General features: G+C 40.6%; 1 protein-coding gene across 14 annotated transcripts in view; it reads left to right on the top strand.

Moving 5' to 3' along the window:
* LOC139700149 (CUGBP Elav-like family member 1) overlaps positions 1-21,562 on the top strand; it is a 1,070,669-nt gene that overhangs the window by 237,348 nt on the left and 811,759 nt on the right. For 13 of the 14 annotated variants that reach the window (XM_071598708.1, XM_071598713.1, XM_071598712.1 and 10 more), the window contains exon 1: positions 4,884-5,741. The exons of the other annotated variant lie outside the window; for it this stretch is intronic. In XM_071598708.1, coding sequence (XP_071454809.1) covers positions 5,410-5,741 — 332 coding nt within the window. In that variant the 5' untranslated portion in view covers positions 4,884-5,409. Of the gene's footprint in view, positions 1-4,883; positions 5,742-21,562 lie in introns of those variants that run through there. 14 annotated transcript variants of the gene reach the window in all.

The following is a 21,562-nucleotide window of genomic DNA, read 5'->3' as shown; positions in this document are numbered from 1 at the left end:
TTTTACCTTAAAATGAATGAAAACCATCACTGACAACACCTCTTGATTTTTAAGGGACAGCATTCTTTGTGGGTGAAGTACAAGGCTCACACTCATTGTTAGAAAAAGGGGTCAGAGGAGCATTGTAACGAGTCAAATATGGGAAATTTTGAAATTTATTCGGAACAAAATGGCAATTCCATCCAATTCTATCTCCTTGTAAACACGACATCTGCTCTGCTATAGAAAAATTAAAGCACGGTTCCTTCATTCTTTGATGGGATCCAGAAAAAAATAAAAAGATAAAAAATTATAATCCCTGTGAATATCCAAAATTTCAATTGAAGCTCGGTCGACCTTGATAAAATACGAATGGTCTATTGTATAAAATCGTAAAACAGGTTCTTGGGGATATGCACTTCAGATTGGACGAATTTAAGCATTTCCCATAGTTATATGAACATTCCTTCAATTTGAAGAAACGCACGTACCATATACTTATCATACGTATTAGCCCATCATGATGCGCAGGCACACCTCCTTCACGATAACACCTTTATTGTAAATGAATGAAACATACGAACACTCCAAAACGTATTAGATTGGTCTCGGTAAGGTAAGTCATATGCGCTTAATAAATGCGACGGACATCGAAAGCTATGAAATGATTATTACATCTCAGCATTGGCTTATTAGTAATGGCCCATCTTCAACATCTCAATCTTAGCATTAGCAATGCCTCATAGGCTTGGGGAATACATCAAAATGATAAGGAAGTTACGAAATACAAGAATGGCATAGCGATTTCAAATGTTAGAACAGTGGTGAGGTTAGAGCGTAGTAGAGTTATGACTTATGAAAACAAGTATCATTCTACATCCTTCTCAGTAGCAGTTAATTACACTTTTTTAGTTAGTTTTTGTTGTTTTATAACGTTTAGTAAATTACTCTTGAACAGATTAGTTCATTTTATATCGATGAAATTTAATTCGAGGCTTGACCCCTGCTTTGCTCGCACAATGTTATGTGATCCTTGAACTATACAAGTTATATTGGATGGTAAAATATATCCGTCAATATAGTAGGTTGTCATAATTTTCCATTGGATTGTTGGAAAATACTGCAAATCAATTGCATAGCCGGGTTTTGTAGGGCATTTTACATTGCCATTAGTGGTCACTGGTGGCACTGTCAACATCAATTTGTAAGCAATATTTGGTCATTAACTTGTTGAATCATTATCTTAATTATTACCTTGATTTGTTGTGGAATATACGAATCTCGTATGCCAGAGTATAATATTATAGCAACCGATAAATTAAAGCCATAACTCAAGCAGTGAAATCTTCATATGCATTTAAAGTAAAGCTCACAGAGAAGGATCTCTGGACATTGGTATAACAAAAGCCTACATCTATGGAACAAATAAAACTCAACATGAAAGTATCATACATTTACACCAGAGCTAGATGAGATTCGATGCGAAACAATTTCTCATGTTAAACGTAGTAAAATGGAAAGTTGAATCGAATTTATATTCCATTTTATCCTACTACCCACATTCTTGACTCCCTATTGAAAATTTACATGCGTTACCTAGTGAATAAATATATATTTTGAAAATCGGCATTCAATTTTTTAAATGCGTTTTTGAGAGATTTCACATGATTTATATAGTGTTGCGGAGGCATCCAAACACATTAGTGAATAATTCAATATTCAATATTGTATTCTTCATTTTTTTCATATTTAGATTCCAGAAATAGACATTTTGGCATATAAAGTAATATGGCGAACAAATATACAACGTGATCTTGATAATCGATTTTTAATAAAGTAGTTGGTAAATTAATTTCGGAAAAAATAATTTAGCAAACTCTCCACTCTGTATCTTTCACATCTTTGAAATTGTAATTTTAATACCTGACGAGGGTTCTTCTGGGTTCATCAAGGAACAGTTAATTGCTTCGGTTACAGAGATTTTATCTAATCAAGCGCTTTGCATCAGCCTATAAGTCGACAGTAATTGCCCACATGACATTCATCGCACCACGAACGACTGTTGCTACTGAACTACTCGCGGAAATCATAACAGGAGCAATATATCTCTTGGAGCGAGTCCCTTTCACAAAAACATGTACTTTTAAAGTCTCCACCGACACTTTGAATTATTGCCAGCGCTTCCTCGAGAGATTCGAGCATACTACTTAAGATAATTATGCCGCTTGCTCCGTGGGACCTTGTACCATGACCTTAAAGCACAATCTCTTCCCAAAATGTGTGTGGTGTCCTTCGCTCCGTTTTTGTTTTTTCCTCTTTCTCGCGTCTGGAAAATAGAGGGGGCGGGTCGAGGAACTACGAGGCCATGGAGTGTGAGAGGATGACTCTGGTGGCTCCTTAGCTAGCGGGGATTGGGCCAAAGCAATCCCGTGGGCCTGGAAAAAATGGATCGCTGCGTGGTGACCTCTCACCGTGAGCCGCTTTGGTCTTCTGCGGGTGAATCGGGAGTCGGAGGTCGGAGCAGATCGGAGGGGCCCGTGGTGTGGCTGGCGGCGCAGACGCAGTCGTGGGTGGGGTAGGAAGGCGGGCTAGGGCTGGAGGGGGAACGAGGGGCGGACCTACTCTTAGGGGAATGGGGCGACCGGAGGGGAAGGGACTAGGGGGAGAGGAGGGAAACGTTCCCTCGCGCTCCCAGCGTCGGTCAAAGCAAGGCAGGCAGGCCAAGAGCCAAGCGGCAAACGAAGGAAGTCGCACGCTGCTGAGCGCCGCAGCCGATCGCTCCGGTTCCGTGTTGTGTCGCGAAAATTTTTTCCGCCATTCCGGACGGACGAACCAAAAGATCTCTCTCCCAATCCCCGGAAATTCTCCCAGAGAGTCTACTTCGCCGCTTCGCTCTTCCCTTCCCGCTGCCGGTCTCCGGAGGAACGCTACCCCTTTGCGGCGAGAGAAAGAGTTGGCGACCTATAAATAAACTTCCCTTCCACCTCTTTCTCCCCACCAATCCGCCCTCACCCTCAGTTCCCCCCCCAATCTCACCAATCCCGACGTGTTGTTTACTTCGCGAGTGATAACGGTGTGTCAAAGCAACGGTGTTCTGTGTAGAGTTGTCAAGTGCGAAGCGCATTAAAAAGCTTTCCCACAGCCGATCTCCGCTCTACGTGCCGATCGAATCGGAAGTGCTTCTCATTCGTCGTCGCCCCCAGTCGGTATAAAGGGGGCGTGTTTCGACGATCGCAAAAGAGGAGGCCGACTCCAAAAGCAGTGCCTCGTCCGCCCTCGTAATTCTCCCAACTGGGGCTTTGTGCGCGGAGTTTCATATCCCATTCGGGCGGGTCCTTTCGGAGGCTCTCCCGCTACGGTCTCTTCTTCGCTCTCTCCCGTGCCCCTGGTGAGTTCGGCGGATACGGACCCTCCTCCGCCCGATCCACGTGTTGTGCTCGTTCGTGTGGCTCGGCGGCAAAGGCGCCACTCAATCCCAGGCGAGAGTGCCGCCGATTCGGGCGGCGAACCCCCCCGACTCGCCTGCCCCAGCGTGAGTTTCCCCGCCCTAGAGGTGGCTTTTCGTCTGCTCGCAACGGAAGGGGCGGCAAGCCCACGCGACCGAAAGGGGGTGGAGACCACTCAAAATCCGTATCTCTCTCTACCTCCCGATAAAAAAGTCTGCGAGAGAGTTCGAAAGAAAGAGAGGGTAACCGGGTTTTTTCCGTACAGAAAGTGTCACGCCCAGGCATTCATTCCCAGAAACCTTTCCGCACTTCCTCTTTGGTCCTGCCTTGTTTGTCTTCCCGTCAGCAAGCATCACCATCCTTCCCCCGCTTTGCTGAGCCCGTTCAATGTTGAAAACCCTAAACCAGACTGCCAAACCACCCATTTGTGACTGTAAGCGTGCTCTCGTCTCGTCCGAACCTTTTTGAAACCGCAGCCACGTAGGGCGAGATCAATTCTCCCTACGAGGACGCTCTAAATCCCCGCCCCCATCACCCTTGTGTGTCGTCTCACTTGACTTTTGCCCCCGAAGACCTCGTGACCCGGTGACTTTTATCCCAGTCCGCAACCCTGTCTCTCCGTCTATCCTTCCTCTGTGTCTCTGTCCGTGTCCACTGCACGTCGCCTGCACCTCGCTTCCTCCCTCCGTGTCCAGAATAGAAGCCACCCTCCTCTTGTAAACCTCTCACTCTCCTGCCCAAGTGCAGCGAAAAGTGTGCTGAGAGTGACGGCGTCGGATTCCTCCCAACCCCTTTGCGATGGCATCCTCCTCCACCCGCTCAGGCCACCCCTCCCCACGACTCTACCCAACCTCGGTGCCAGCCTTCTAAAATCGGATCGGCTTTGCCATCCATCAGCCCTCGCCGCTCTCTTCTTCTTCACTTCTTCCTCCCCTGGCCCTATTTTCCTCCACTCCTACGCTCCAGCAGTCACTTTGGATGCGACCGCTGGGCGTCTTACAAGCGGTCCCCGCCCCGACGACTCTTCACCCTGCGTCGAAGCCTTCTCACCTTCCCAAGCAGCCGAGGGGGCGAGGGAGGTGCACGGACCTCGCACCCGTCGTCGAGCCGCCGCTCGCCGCCGGCTCCGCTCGAGACTCCCACCGACGTGCATCGCCGCCGCGACTGACCGCGTCCCGCCACCGACCCACCAAGTCCCGCGACAAGGCGCCGCCCCCCGCATGGAGTGGCCGTCGTGAGATAAGCACTCCCGGTCGCTCTATTCGTCGCCTCTCCCCGCCCCGCTCGGTGGTCGAAGCGGGTGCAGCGGCAGAGAGGGCTCCCGTCCGAGGCCACGTGTCCGAGGAAGTGGTGGTGGTGGTGGGGGTTGAGGGAGAGGAGGCGGGGCAGCGGTGTGCGTTATCGCCGCGGCCAGGAGGCGGGCGGTGGGCGAAGGTGGGGGCGGGGGGCGGGGGCGCTATCCGTCGGAGTGGACGTCGTGGAGGGGTGGACGTGATCATCGTCCCTCTTCACGCGAGTCCGTGAAGAGTCTCGGTGAGAAAGAGTGTTGTTACGGCCGAGAAGGAAAGATATAGCGTCCGGAATAGTCTCTCAACTTCCGCCGACGACTGCGTGCCGAAGCGAGCATAGAGAAAGAAAGAAAGAAAGATATCCAACGCAGTGTGTGTCCTGCCACTCCACAGACGAGTCGTAAGGAATCCTAAAAAAGTTCTACCGTCATTATTTTTGTACCGAAGAAAATAATTTGTTTTTTTTCACGTATTTCGTCGCAAGTAGTCGTCCTGCCACGATCGAGTAAGAAGGAAATTATTATTTTCAAATAAATCTTCCTTGAGGATATTTTTATTTTTTATTGTGACGGACGTGGCAGGTTTTTTTCAAATTACCTAAAAATTATTGTAGCGAGGGAGTTTACTTCCATTGCTTCGTTTGTGGTTTCCTCTCTGTGTTGTACCGGCTATCCTGGTATTTTTATTCGAAGAGAATGGAAATGCTACACAATTTGAACGCCCTCGCGGGCAAGATATCGCCCCAGAGCGGTGCCGATGTCATGGCCGCTGTCGCCAAAGGAAAGCTGCACAACAATAACAACAACAGCACCAGCCATAACAACAACAATCATCACCATCATCACATGAGCAAGACAGCGACCGTACTGGCGGCGGCCGCGGCCATGGCAAAGGCGACGGCCGCGGCCGCAGCTCTCAGAAACGAGCAGCAGCAACTGCAGCAACAACAACAGCAGCAGCAGAACGGCGTGTCGCCGCTCCCCGAGGAGAACGGAGGCTCGAACGGGATCCCAGGCAGTCCCAACGAGTGAGTACTGCAAAGCACCGAACTGGCGCTCTGGCATTTCGCTGTTATTTCTCCATCCGCGCTCGGCTCCCTCGAACCCACGGGTGGGCTTCCGAGCCCCCTTCCACCCACTGATGTCGGGCCATCCATCGCGAATTGAGCGTTGCCTCAAACGGACCGCCCCAAGTACACCTGTTGCCCACATAACATGAAAACTTGTTGAGTACGAGGATGTCTCTCCCTCGCCCACTCTCTTACGCCGTGTCGCATACCGTCGCGGAAGCTTTGCACGGACCCACGCAAATTTCTGCCCCCACTCCTAAGTTATTTTTTTCGCGTGCGAAATGAGAGAAGAAGATCTCATTGAGCTGATTTCATCATTTCTTCGTCACTAAATAGTCGTTTAAGCAGAAATGTGTGGTGTTGAGTTAGTGGTGAGTTATTTCCCACTGTAAGGATCATGACAGTCTTGGATAGACTCCCTTTAGCGTAGATCACTTGGATTGATTCATTTCGTCTCGTGTCAATGAAAGTATCCTTACTTTATGATCGTTCTGATTTTTTTATGTTTAGGAGTCTTTTATCAATTTATAGACCTTATAAAAGGTATTTTATACTTTCTATATAGTTGTTGGTGGTACGCATTAAAAGCAAATTCGTAGCTACTATAAGGCCAGTGACCTAGGTCGTGAAGCCATAAGATATTTCTTCATTTCAGGATTCCTTCAGTTGCCTCGGATTTAGTTCTGATGAAGCATTGCAATGTACACACATATCTTCATCGTATTTATTTTGCACAATCCGCGAAATTTGATAAATATATAAGGAAAGTCCATTTTACTATATCAATCCTTCGTTGGCTGTAGTGTTAACCAATATTATATATACGTGAGCAATTCCATTCAGCCCGAAATGTAATTTTGCAATGGGACGTACTGAAAAAATTCCAATCGGTTTAGCTCTTCATATTTTATATAGTTCATATTTTAATATTTTCAGCTCGGAAAAAACGCTAGCTTCTTACTAGCCTTCGAATTATATCTGATTGAACTAACGCAATTATTGCTGCAAAAAATAATTCATTTTTCGCTATCTCGGTCATTAATTTCCACTCTATTGCTTAAAGACAGAACGTGCAGTGCGAAATTTCCTGTGGGGCATTTCCTATATTCCATGCCAAGGTACCTTTTCTTTATTCATTCTTAAATGACGGATAGTTCGTATTTCCGTTAGCGTTATTGTGCCTTACTACTTTGCCTCATGTCAGTTGGTAGCGTCCTGGGGAACTGTATGTCCCCTTTAGTGACATGTTGGAATTTCTTCTAGGGTCAACTCGGATACTACATTAGCCCACCTTGAGCTGCTAGTTACTGAAAAAAGCTTTTATTTGGCGACCGACAGTTTAGGCACTAAGTCACTGGCGGATTATGATATTTTGATGATAATGGCTGCGCATCTGAATGTAGCTTCCTCCAAGGAGTTTGCGCCCTCAATACTCACAATGTTTACAGGCTGCATGCTAATACTTGGTTTAATCTCTTATTTGATCATAAAAAGAAAAAAATCTTTTTCGTTGTCTGCTTTGCATTCGATATCCTCCAGGAAATGTTTACGGCCTAATAATGCAATCCAAACTTGTGTTTTTATTGATATCCAGCATTCATTGACATCGGTATGCTTCTCAATACGATCAATGCGTCAGTATTGCTTCCACGAAACGTTCCTTGAAAAAGGAAATTGCTAATATTCAAAAGAGTCAAGGACCAGGCTCGATCGAGAATTTTCGGCGGAAAGGTGCCATCAAAAACCTAGATCCTGGAACACCATAATATTGCCGTCATCCTATTTCCTCATGCCACAAACATTCAATCATATTCATATGATGTCCCATACCTATGCACTTAACCATTTTACTTGTATCCATTTTTGATCCGCCATCATTTACGATTTCATAAGCGAAATCAGTGGTAGCTGTAAATGAACGGCCAGAATGAGTGGCACCCTTGTGTATTTATCCTCTGGCTTTAAATTGTTTAGACTGAATGAATCAATCTCAATCTCTCCATTCCAGTATTCATCATCATCTAACGTAAAATTTCACATAAATGGAAGCTGTTTACTGCGTTTCATTTTTAACTTTTTTGACATTCATATCAGTGTACAGCAATAATCGTATAATTGCTAACAATGAACTTCTTAAATTATGAGAAAATGTATTACTCAGTTTGTTTTCAGGACGAAAATAATTAACTACTTGCCCATTTAAGCCTAATTTTCATAATGAAGTTTAACAGGTTGGGTAAGGTTTTCGATTGACCTACCATAACTTGATAGACGACTTTTAATCAAATTTACGTTAAACGCGAACGTGAGAATCGCTATTCTCAATGAGGTCCTTCTCAAGGATCCGTATTCGTAACTGGTACAATGGAGTGGTCTTGGGCTTTTGCAGACGAGGCTCATACGCAGATGTTTACGTTTTTGCCAGCATTTAGTACATGCCAAATATAATGCGAATGTATATACAGGGCATATTTTGGGAGATATCCGAGGAAATTTCCTAAGCACACAGTTTCACTTCTTTTTGATATATCTGTTAGTCAGTTAAGGATTTAGCCATTAGCCTTTGGTTGCAATTACGCATATTATTAAGGAGTTGTAAACGCAATAGTATAGAACGCTTCGGAAAGTGGACAATTAATGAATATGAAAAATAATTTCCAACTGATTTGATGCTAGGGCTCAAGTTCCATCAGTCAGATGTATTCTGAGAAAAGACGTTGACGAATTAAGTAAAATTTTGTCATCGCGGTAGACACCTGGGAAGAATCCGTTGGGTTAATGAAGTAAATGTATTGTCTACTATTACTAGTAATTGTCGCATCACATGTACTACTTCCCCTAAAAGAAGGCAATCTCTTGCCTTAATTTGATACCTCTAACTTAAGAATATCGAATCTTGATTCACTCACACGCAGCAGTCTCTATCCTCTCCCTTACGACTATGTGGCATCTCTTGCTTGGGGGCTCGCAATACCGAGGAGCACTGCGAGATCGTTGTAAAATATCTGGGGATTTAAACCAGGTCTTAAATGATGCCTGTCGTTGTATGGATAGTATTTTAAAGTGCCCCGAGAATAAGATATGGAAAAATACTGAGATTTCTTAGGTTATGCAGATGAACCATTTGAATGAGACATGCGCATCAAATTTTTCGTCCATCTCCCCTCATCATTATGATATTTTTAATAATTTTTAATACCCTGTAATAGCTAGTTGCAGGCATGAATTGGTTTTTATACGAGTTTTTATATCATATGCCTAAAAGCCTTACGTTAATATGCATTGGTTTCTTAGACGTTCTCTCTGGTACTTGATCAAATTTTCATTAAAATTTCTAATTTGTTGTTTGAGGTTTAGCTTCATGGAATCGATTCATTTTATAACGGAAAACTGGAACGTTGTTAATCGAAAGTATTTTATTTTGCTACGACCCAGTTTTTGGCGTTCAGCGTCATCATTAGCTGCTGACAGATATATGCATCTTTATATGTGTCGCACTGTAGTAGGGGGATGGGAGTTTGACGGATTGCGTAATGGAGGGATGGAGCAGAGAGTGCGAGGAGCAGCCCCATCGGGATCACTCTTGTCCAATGGCGAGGGAACGTTTTATGAGGTAGGGGTAGCTCTGCATTGAAAATTAGGCAATACCTATTCCATATTTCGGAGGTCAAGGTAAAAGGGTCGGGGAAGAGGAGGTTTTGGTGTCATCAGGTGTTGGAACATAGGCCCTAAAATTCGTTGACAATATTCTCCTAAGAGCGTACACTGTCTAAAATTCCCAGTTGCTTTAAAGTGTCCGATGTCTGTCCTATATTTTCCGCTTGAAAACTTTCAAATGTAGTCACTTTTTTTCAAGTAGGATTACCCATTCCATGTTATAAATGGAAAGTCTCTACATTTAGAAAAATGTCAAGGCTTTTCATTACTAACATGGAATCGGTGCTCCTTGAAATTTTCGGCCTGTTTGTCCAACACGCACTGCACCAAACCGTACTAACACACTTATAAACTATTCCCACTTCACTTCATTCCCCATTTGAAATTTTCTTTCTTTAGGGAATGTAGGTTCCTGAGGCCTAATTTTTTATATTAACTATTTTAATCTTATCTTTTGGTAGTTTCCGGGAAAAATTCCGCGTAACGCCATCCAGATATACGAATCTCCGCCATTTTTCGGTGCGAGTAGAGTACCAGTGGTCATAGTCTTGCCTCGGAAGGGATTTATAAATGTATTTGACTGCTAGATCATTGAGTATTTTAAGGTACAATTTATCTATGAGCTGCTACTGGTGTCCGTTGTTATTGGCAATTAGTTCTATGGTGTGCAATTCGCTTATGAAATTGGTTGATGCATGGAAATTTTCAACAATCTGTGAATCTTAGTGTTAAAAGCGGATATCTTGTAGGAAAAACAATACCATGAGCTGAAGTGAATCACTTGGACTGTATATGAACTTTTCCGTTTATTTTAGCAATATTTCAATCAAATTTCTTTAGTTAACCATTATCCTCTGTTTCGCAAGTGACTTTCAAGTTATGGTTCAGTGAATTTAAATGAGCTAAAAATATTTTAAGCTGGCTGTTAGGAACACATATACATGCAAAACACATCTTCTACTTATAGATACCAACATACTACATTTTTGGTTAGTCCATTCGCTAATGAGAACATCTTCTTTCAAATGTGTCCACATAGAAATCCGCCAGGAGAGGGGACCAAGGGTTACTATGGTTAAGCCATTGGGCCATTGAAAATAAAATGATTTTTTTATACGTGTCTTCAGAGTTTCATACAGTTCAGAGATGATTTGGTTTGGTAAAGAATTCTGTAAAAGAACAAATTCGATGTCTAGCATTTCCTCAGGTGGGACTTTTGTGAACAGATAGCACACATCGAATGACACTAAAATATACTTTCTGGTGATGAACACTTTGTAGAGCCTGTTAATTAATTCAAAGGAATAACTGGCACCGCATTTTGCGGAAAATTTAGCGGGCTGTCTATAAAAATTGTTGTTTTCTCGCTGGTAGGTGTTTGGGGCCGTTTACGCATAACGGTCTGATCGGGACTCCTGGTTTGTTTAAAAATATGAGGGGTTCATTTGATTTGATTTGTTAACCTCACACCGCTTCAATAGCTCTGAACGTGATTTTTTTTCATCCTTTTATGCTGTTAGCCTTCAGGTGTGATTTGAGATCTTGAATCCCGTTTCGTCAATGAATTTGTCACGTATCCTCCTGTAATCAGATTTATTGATTATTATTTCTGCATTGTTGTTTGAATTATTGGGTTTTCTCACGTTATATTTGGCTAAGTAGACTTAAGTTTAAATTCTAGGGCATATGTATCTTAGCATATAAATCTTATTGCAAATGAGCTTTCAACTCTTGAGCATATTATTTGTTTTCAATGGGTATTTTCTTTTTGTGGAACTATTTTGCAGCCTGAGGGAAGGTTTTTTAAAAACTTCTCTTACCTAGCTGGAAAAATCCTTGGAACGCATTCCAAGAATTTTTCCAGCAAAGTTATGTCATTTGCTTTGGTCATATGTTTTGCTTCATTTATAAATTTTGGTCCGAATCCATTATAGATACCGGCAGGTGATTCAGTTAAATTATGACAGGAACAAAATGCCATATTCTATTTGAGGGCTTCCTACCTCCGATCAATGGTGGCTTTCTTTTTAAAAGCAATCTTACTACTTTCTTGGCGAACTATATCATCCCCTCAACCAAATGGAGCCCGCAACTCAGTTCGATGTAGATTTGCAGTTCCTACTTTGTTCTGAATTCTTAAGTTTTTCAGGAGATTTGATATTTTAAATTCCTTATGAAGCTATTCCCATGTATGAGAAAGTTTTTTAAAATAATATATTCTTGCTTTCCTTCTTTTATATATGTTCATCCGTCTTTACTTGTGGACTTCGAATGATATTTTTGGCCATAGAACCGTGTGTGCTATGAAGATGAGTATTCACACTCCGGAAAGTAAAAATTATAATATTCGCCCTGCGCAACGATAATATGATTTTAATGTAATATAAGTGGTTGTTTATCCCTTAATCTATTTAATTTCAGTCAATTTTTCAATCATTCCATTTTTATTTTCCATATTTAGCATAGGCAGAAGAAATACTAGTTTAAATGAAGTGTGGACGTAATTTGACCTCTACCATACTTTTATGTCAAAATTATTTATGAAATACTCTGGTTAATCGAGTAAATAGTAATAATATTGTCCTTTATTGGGATAGGTAATATTTATTTGAGGCTCCATCTCTTTGCCGAAGAAGTCTGAAACTGTAATTATTTATTTAGTCCATGGATCGGAATTATTCTTAAATCCGAGGTTATTGAGTCGCTTACTAAATTGATTTTTTCATTTTTGCTTTTCTTGATTTCGATTGACGCATTCCTTCGCACTCTTTCTCATTACACACTCTACCCTTTACCATACCTCGAGCATGATAACCACGACTAGGACATATTGTTATTATTATAGTAGTATTTAGGGCAGGCCACCGGCAGCTGAGGTCATTTGCGCCGTTGGGGTTTTGACAGGAAAGGATGAAGGGTGGAGAGAAACCCGGCGTCGGCATTAGCCTACTCTTTACGAAAGGAGCCAAGGGGTCCGCAGCTTTACGTCCAATCCGACGGACGCCGCACTCACTCAAAGTGCCCTCCACATAGCACCTCATGTAAGGATGATCGAGGTACCACTGAAAAATATCCCACACCGCCGGAATTCGAACCCGGGCCGTCTGGGTGGGAATGCAATACGATAGCCACCGGACCATCTCGATACCCGTTATTATTATTCACGTAGTATACGTTTAGTGTAGATTTTAGATGGACACAGACTGAAAAACGAGAAATCTCATTGCCTCTTTTTACTAAACACGACTTAAAATCCGACGCTACTTTTCTTTAAATTCCTCTTCAATTCCATGTACTTCGTTTCTTCCTTCATTCTGTCCATCATCCCTCTTCGGTCCTTTTCCTACCCATTCCTCTCTTGTCTAATATTTTACCCTCTCTCACAGCCTTCAACTTCCAATCGCCAATCCAAATTCTCTTCATCTACCTTTCCCGTTTCCTTTGGATCTTCACTAATATGCCTCTCTCCTCTATCATTACCCCTAATAGTTCTGCGTTTGTTTTTATTTCCGTCCATTTTACCTTTTCTATTCTTCTGCACATCCACATTTCAAAATACTCTAAATCACGCCTGTCGTCTTGTTTCCACGACCTTATTCCGCGACATACTGAGCCATGGTTTCAAAGTTTTCACTAAGCTTTTCATAGAATCCCTACTTAACGACCATGTCATCAATTACCTCTCAGCTATCACAAATGCACGCCTTAAGGCCATATTTTAATTTTCTAAGCTTTGAAAATAATAAATGCCTTAACTTGACTCTTGCTGAAATATCTCGTATTAGCTGTCTAGAAAGGAAATCCTGGAAACGGAACAACATTTCATGAGATCGTGTGGAGATCATTTTTGTTTTGATTCCTGTTTTTCCAGGTTGAAACTCATCCGTATGATTCTCTGGGTATATAAATATTGTGCTATCTTCATCCTCTTATTTATTTCCGTTGACGGTTGACATTTAAGAAGAATTACCACATCTCCGAGATTAAAATTGAGTTAAACCAACTTTGGAAGCAAAATCGATCATTCGCGGACCATTCGTTTGATTCCAATAAGAACTATGCTCATTTCTTTCAGTTTAATTGTATATTGATATCATCACAATTTCGTTCCGGTAGAGTGCGTGTTGTTCTGTTCTCACGTCACTTTTTGGAATACAAATGTTCGTGTGCCGTCCGTCAGACTCCAACCATAAAAACGTATAAAAAAGGTTTTATTAAACAGATAACTTTGATGTACGAGTACGAGATACAGGGTCACTCCTTCTTTAAGTTCTTCATCGCTGTCAAATCTTTTTCCTGCCAAAAAGTCTTTAAGCTTTGTAAAGAGATGAAAATCTGAAGGGGCCAAGTCCGGGCTATACGGTGGATGGTCGAAAGTTTCCCATTTGAATTGCTGCAAAAGTTTTTGTGTTATCCCAGCTGCATGAGGCCTGGCATTGTCATGAACGAGAATGACACCAGTAGACAATAGACCTCGCCGCCGATTTTGTATTGCCCGCCGTAATTTCTTTAATGTTTCACAATACGCATTGGCATTAATAGTGTCTCCACGGGCCATAAAATCAATAAGCAATACACCTCGTCGATCCCAGAAAATGGTTGCCATGAGTTTCCTGGTGGACAGAACTGTCTTGAATTTTTTTGGTTTGTTTGGTGAATGAGCATGATGCCACTCCATTGACTGTCGTTTACTCTCAGGTGATGCATAACAAACCCATGTTTCGTCACCAGTAATTATGCGAGTCAAGAAAGAGTCTCCTTCATCAGAATAACGTCCCAAAAACGTCAGTGCTGCAGCCATACGCTTGGTTTTGTGCTCATCTGTAAGCTTGCGAGGGACCCATCTTGCACAAATTTTTGCATAATGCAGATGGTGTTTAACAATTTCATGAACAATTGTTCGAGAAACATTGGGAAAATGCTCACAGATGTCATCAATTGTGACGCGCCGATCGTTCCTCACGAATTCGTCAACTGAGCTCACCAGTTGGTCTGTAATGACAGACGGTCTCCCCGAACGCTCATCGTCGTGTGTGTTCCCCCTCCCCATGTTGAAGTTGCGACACCACCGCCGAACAGACGACTCGTCCATTACATTGTCTCCATACACCTCCTTTAATTGGCGATGAATATCACATGGGCGAACGTTTCTTGCATTGAGGAATTTAATCACTGCCCTCACTTCACAACTGGCGGCGTTCTCAATTTTTTTAAACATTGTAAACAATCACAGAAACAACACAGGCAATGCTAGCGTCACGCAACTTGGCTCAGAGAAGGCAGACAAGCCACTGAAGCTATCTGACCTCGTCCAGCGGCTACTCGCGTCGTCAGCACTTCATGCGGCACGAACGGGTACTACTTTCCGGATGACCCTCGTATTTATTTAAAATTCTTTTTCGCGCTTCTGAACGAATTGAAATGATCATTTAGATTAATAAACCACAAATAACTTGTGTTCATTTTGATATATTTACAGTATTTTGTTTTTTAAAGCAATGATGTAAATGTTTGGCCATTAAGTTTTTATCGATGAAAACAACATTAATAACTTCCATTTGTTCAAAATATATACATATCTAATTGTTTGGTTGACATGATCCCTCCTAACGTATTACGATGAGGCTAATAATACATTTTTAACAACATCGCTAAAGAGCTGCTACCAACATATGTGGAATTTTAATCCGTAACTTAACGTTCACTCCGTGAGTGGTTCCCATCCTATTTCCTCTAATAATTAAAGCTGTACTCAATTTATCAGAATAACGTTTAACAAATTTAGCTCCTCCACGCTGTTCGATCTAATATGACAATAAATCCAATTACATGAGGATCGCATATACTGGCAGCGTATTCTGAATGTGGTTTAACTAGTAAGAGACAACATTGCTTCAACTTCCTTGTCACATTTCCCCAGCATTCTTCAAACTAATGCTAATTTTTTACTAGCTTCTTCACTTATACCCAGCTTCACACAGGAAAAGTGATGATTAAGGGTAACGTCTAATTATTTAGCCGAGTTTACACTTTCTAAATAGGTATTTCTGATGCATTACGCTTTCGGGATGGAGCTACCGCTATTCAAAACATTTATCACTATACACTAATTTAAGCTTAATGCTAATGGTAAAGTGTCGCGCCAGCGTTGTGTGGCATGTAGGTCATCTGCTAAGAACCTCCTAAGAATTAAGCGCATATTGCCATTAGCCACGAGGTCAATGTCTTTGACGTAAATAAAAAATGAAAGGGTCCGATAACAATTCTCTGGGGATCACCTTAAGTGGCATGTACTCAATTAAAGCTGATACCATCCATAACTACCCTTTGTTCGCGAACCTTCAAAAAGTCGTTTTATATAAGCAGTAAAATGTAATAATATTACTTACTGGCTTATTTGTTTAGCTTGCATGGTAGCTAGAGTTGCTTGAATTGGTACCTTGGGGATATATTGGCCTCTTTGTCCCCATATATGCGCTTATTTAATTTTCGCTAAGTACTGTCTCTATTTCAGGTTCTACTTGCAATATTTTGTCTAATTTGTATAAAATGAAGCAGGGATCATTATTTGTTCTTTCAAAATCCCAGTTCCTTTCCTGCAGCAAGGTAAATCCTCATGTTAATTCAGGTACATTGCCGCATGTGTCGGAGGTCAGTCCAATGCTCCTTAAATTTTCCACACCTTTTTCATCGGCAGTGTTTCATCCAAATTGAATGTTTAGACAGATAGTTCAGTAAATTTGAGTGAACCAGACAAGAAAGCTTAGCATATATGCAATCTAGTTAGATATTTTGACAAATCAAAGATAAGAATTGGCTATGTACCTATTATTTCAGCCTGTTATTCATATTTTATATTATTAAACAAAATGTGATCCCTCAGATTTCAATTTTGTAAGCCTGTGCATTTGAAAGAGGAGGAAATAATCTCTTTGTACCCCTTAAATGTTTAGTTCCTTCGCTGAAATTCGAAAAAGCGAGACATCCAAAAATTGGTGATAGGTCAGCCATAGTCTCCAAGGTATACCATTGCACTACATTGACTTGTACTGAGATGATTGAATTTCCCCAATCTGTACCTATACGGAACGACAATATAAATATGCATCTATCAATTTCTCAAAAACTCTTCGGGTAATAAGTGATTTATTTGTATAATATTCAGGGAATATAGGTATGTAAACGGTGTGAAAGTAGGAAGAAACTTATTTAATGGCCGAGAAGATAACGGCGGGGGTAGCAGTATTAAATTAACCATCTTTTGACCTTGGCCTGAATTTGAACCACGAGCCAATATTCTCCCGCTGTTGAATATCTTGGGATTAGATTTTTATGAATTATCATTTTGTACTCAAAAATATTTTAGGACTGTACCTGTTTTAAGTTTGATCATACGAAATAGCACGTTACTAGGTACGCCGCGGAAATGTGGAATTAACTGTGGTATTTCAGAACATTTTATGATACGTTCATATTAGTTTCCAGATTTGTACTTTACTACATTAATCTTTTACTCATGTTGTAATTATAAAAAGATATTCAAATAGAATTTTCCTGCATGGGATGCCATTTTGTAGATTTTGGGCGGTGTTAGGCAATTTTTGGCTAGGTTTATTTTCCTCTTCTGATCAAATTTCTTACAAGATAAAGGGAACTTAGGTTATAGCCCCTGGTTCTATATAAAACACATTACTTGTCCCCAGACTAATATATCTTTGCCTGCTTTTAATTGTCCGTCATAAATAATTCAGAGAAGTGCTGCCAAAGACCTAATATTCGTTAAAAGTTTCAGCTTTTAACATCTTCAGAAAATCGATCACGCTTTAGGCTCTGAAAAATGCTTTTACTCTGCGTGCCAATTTTAGACAAACATTGAAGTTGCTCGGTTTTGCTCCAATAGGCATGGGTAAATTACAAAATCATATTTAACTTATGAATACCTCCAAAACGTGTTTTCATCTCTAACTTGGCAAAAGATTTGGTTGTGATGTGGTTTCTACGCCATGAAAATCTTATCAGTTCCAGCTTATTTCTTACGTTTATCTTATAAAACCTTAATTCAGTGTTTTTTTTTGGTTTTATAGTCTGATTCAATTTATTGAGTATTTCTTACTTTATTCTTGCCGCATCTCGAATTATAATCGCCATTTTGGCGTCGTTCCTTCCAGGCTCCAGGTCGTAGTGCCTATTCTTCTAGTAATATTACTTTAAATTTTGCCCTGCAATCTTTTCCTTGAGTTTACCACTGTTCAACCTTATTTCTGGCTGCCACATCCATACTTAATGTTGTATTATGCGTTCGTTATTTTGGGTAGATGGCCATGTTGGTAATTGTTGACTTCAGGCATTTTTGATTGTGTGCTTCCCTTAGATCATCCTACCTATTTCTTCGTATAGTACACAATTGAGTAGATCATTGAATCCTCTTATATAGGTCATTTCTGCTCTCCAAAGTCTCTGTACATATTTTTTTATTACCTGCACTTCGAACCCATGTGTATTCAGGTATATCTTTCTTTGTGTTCTGCGTCAAACCTTTGTCCATGATTTCAGACATTCATAGAGGGTGTGGTACCCTATCATATTTTCTCTCTGCCTTTTGTTTTCATTCTATCATTGTAATCCTTATTATCTTCTCCATGTACCACTCTTAGATATTGTTCAGATTTTTAATTGCTATTTATGTCTTCTCCTTTTTCTCAGTGATCATGTTAATCTCTTAGGTAGCGTTCAAATAAATATTTAATTAGGTGGGGAAGAGTCAATAGTCCTCCTTAGGCCCATTTGTTTTTGTTTAAAATGTTGAAATTTATGTATCTAACATAGCGGAAAATGGCATATTTTCGAGAGAGATTAAGTTTTTGTGCATGGTAAACCAATTAGTAAGATCCTCCATTTAATTTAATCAATTATGTGAGAGGTTTTAACATTTTATTAATATGAAATATCATGTATGATTGATCTTGAGAAAAAATTCTAAGAATTCGATTTTTCTGTTATTATTTTAAAAGACCGAAATCTCTACGATTTCCTTAGCGTATTAAATAATTCCATAATAGGAAATATTTATATAAAATTTCGCGGTTATCTCGGTAGTAGGCGTGCTATTAGGATGTATTCGGATGTTGCAAGTAGCTTTTCCCAAACGAGTAAGCCGAGCGTGTTTATCTAAACAGTAATGTGAGTTTAAGAAGTTCAAGTCGATTCCATAAATTGACTTTAACAGCTCTTCGTGAACCAGTCTTAACCTTCTGCCGTCTTCCATTTAATGAGCATCGGAAAACAGATAAATTGAGAAATCATGTCGGTAGCGTAAGTCGGGAAATCGATGCCTTGCCCATTAGGCAACACCCATAGTGTTTCCCGAAGTAGGTAAATAAGTGCTGCCGTAAAGACGACCTAAAAAGCGGAGAAAGAAGGAAGAAAACATATCCTTCCGTCCTCACTGGGTAATATTTGCGAATTAGTCATTATATGTTCTTTTACTCTTGTAGGATGTTGGTTCAGCAAAAAGTACTCAGTTTTTTCGTTAATTAATTCAGTACTCAGATTAATTCAATAATTTTGTTTGTAAATAAATTGTCTCATTATTCATACACTCTTTAAAGCTTATGACAGTACTCGCCAATGCTGATCTACTTGAATTCTTCTTTCATAATGGGAAAGTTTAATATCCATTAAGCTTAAAGCCTTTTGTGAAACAATACTCATTATCCTTGTACGCAATACTACTCTAGAAGAATATTATTTCCTGAAGTCCGTAACCATCAAAGACCCGGATGTTTGTATTCCCCACCTCACACGTGAACGAGCTGTCACAGGTCTCTGCTATCGTCATCAACTTCCTGCACCACCTTTCTTGGTTTAAAGGCGTCCGATTGAATGGACCGTTTATCATTATTATCTCAAAAAATGGAAAACAATGGTAGTTTCTTTTTGTATTCTCAAATTCAACAATGATATTTAATCATGTAACTAACTTTTGTTATTTGCAACGTTGGATCTTATATGTATACCAAATATATATACATATATATGTATATGCATTATATATATATATATACCTGTATATATAAGATATGTATATATATATATATATATATATATATATATATATATATATATATATATATATATATATATATATATATATATATATATATACCAAATAATCCGTTGAAAAATGGGATGCTTTAAATTCGAGATGTGCAGTCACTACATTGTTTTAAATTAAGCATTATATTGGTGTGTAGATTTGAACATAATTATTACTCGGCTATAAAAACTGCCATATGTACCCAAATATTTTCAACGTCATGTTTTACCTTTCTCATTTCTTTGAGTATATCATACTAAGTTATTGTCTCCTTAACTTCTATGATTTTGTATTATTCATGATGTTTGCATTTGTTCATTGTCTTAGAATGGTAGTAATACTTTCAAGCGGCACTGCTAAAAAAGTAGAACAATGTGACCCAACAGCGTATCCGTTTGTAAGTCGTCCTGCGAGTGTTTTTCTTACAGTTTGCACTAAGTTTTTCTTACAGTTAGCTATCAAATAAAATTTTTCCGAGGCGATTTTATTCGCTATGTAAGAGCAAGGTATATTACAAGGAATTAAAAGATATTATGCCCGCTTCATATGATGGCACGCGATTTCTAAGTTCTTTCATATATTACGATTTTCTTTTGGCGCATGCAACGAAATAAACGAATAATAGGGAGCACTGCTGTCATTGAATTTACCTGAGCATAGTGGAAAATCCATCTAGAGACTAATAGGCGCGCATATTCATGCAAGTCTGCTCGAAAATTCGTTTATTGGCAGTACCTTCTTCCCGCTTCGAGTCCCTGTTATCAGAATCGTATGCTGGAATCGAAGTATCATTGGGGGGTATTTCTTGATAAAATTGTTAAATTCGAGCCAATTGAGCTCTAGACTCTCTCACCAAATGATTCATAGCGCCTCCTCGCTTTCATGTGATTAATATGGCGTTAATAATTCAGGCTCTGCCAGAATTGGAGGAAATCGGTTTATGGTTCTAAACGTGAATCCTGCTCCCTATCACCTAAAGAGCGCAAGCATTCTAGTGCATGCCAACCTCCCTACTCGTAAGCCTCTTTTTCCTACTCCCCTACCTCGATCCTAAACCCCCTAACCCCACTCTGCTCAGTCTAAACTGCGGTTAAACCCCTTTCAACGCAGTTTAGTTGCGTTGGACGTAGCCGGGGATGAAGACGCGGCGAGGAGGAGATGAGGATTTATGAGGGTTTGAGGTCGCGAGGGGGGAATATGGCGGATAGGCCGTGGGGCCGCTTGTAGGGTGGGGTGGGTGTGCTTATCTGCTCAGGTTTCCTCACGTCGGACTTTGAAGCCCGAGGAGAAGAAAGGGGAGGAAGAAAGCTCCGACGTTTATGAGCTGGGAGAGAACAAGCTGCCGATGCTCCTCGTGTACAGCGTTGCCGTATTCTCGAGGGAGCGGTAACTAAATTCGTTGGAAAGTGAAGCTTATCTCTTAACGGACAAAATGTTATGATTCTCAGAAGGTTGTTGATCCTCGGAATTGGCTCTCGTCAGCGGGGCAGGCCGTGAAAAATATGGGTCGATATTCCCTCAGTCAATGCTGGTTAAGCCCTACTCCCCTCGTGGAAACAATGTTGGTCAAATAAAAACTAAACAAAATCAGGAAATGTTACATATTTTAAAAGCACTTGTTTGAGATTACTGAATTGGGCTAAACGTTATTCTTAGACGTTTTTCTTAAGTCTTAATTAGACTAATGGACGCAGGCATTCAATCATTCAACGTGTTCATTGTGGGTGAAACGATTGTGTTAATTATACTTAACGAAGAATCTGGCTCTAAAATATGATGGTGCATTGCATTATCTTAATGAACATGTGGATAATTAAATGAAGAATACAGTGTATCTTTCCACAGTCTTTTATTCACATACAGCCAGTTCCAACGCTCAAGCGTCATCATCAGGTTGACCTGATGATGACGCTTGAGCGTTGAAACTGGTTGTACGTGAACCAAGAGTCATGAAATTAGGGTCAACATTGATGCTTTTTCACTGGTCAATCAATGTATAAGCGGAAAACATTTTTTTTCTTTGTGG

This window comes from Hetaerina americana, unplaced genomic scaffold (assembly GCF_022747635.1).
Source record: "Hetaerina americana unplaced genomic scaffold, ioHetAmer1.1.p SCAF_10, whole genome shotgun sequence".
Classification (NCBI taxonomy): domain Eukaryota; kingdom Metazoa; phylum Arthropoda; class Insecta; order Odonata; family Calopterygidae; genus Hetaerina; species Hetaerina americana.
Note: the sequence above shows the minus strand (reverse complement) of the source record. Positions and strands in the feature narration are given on the sequence as shown.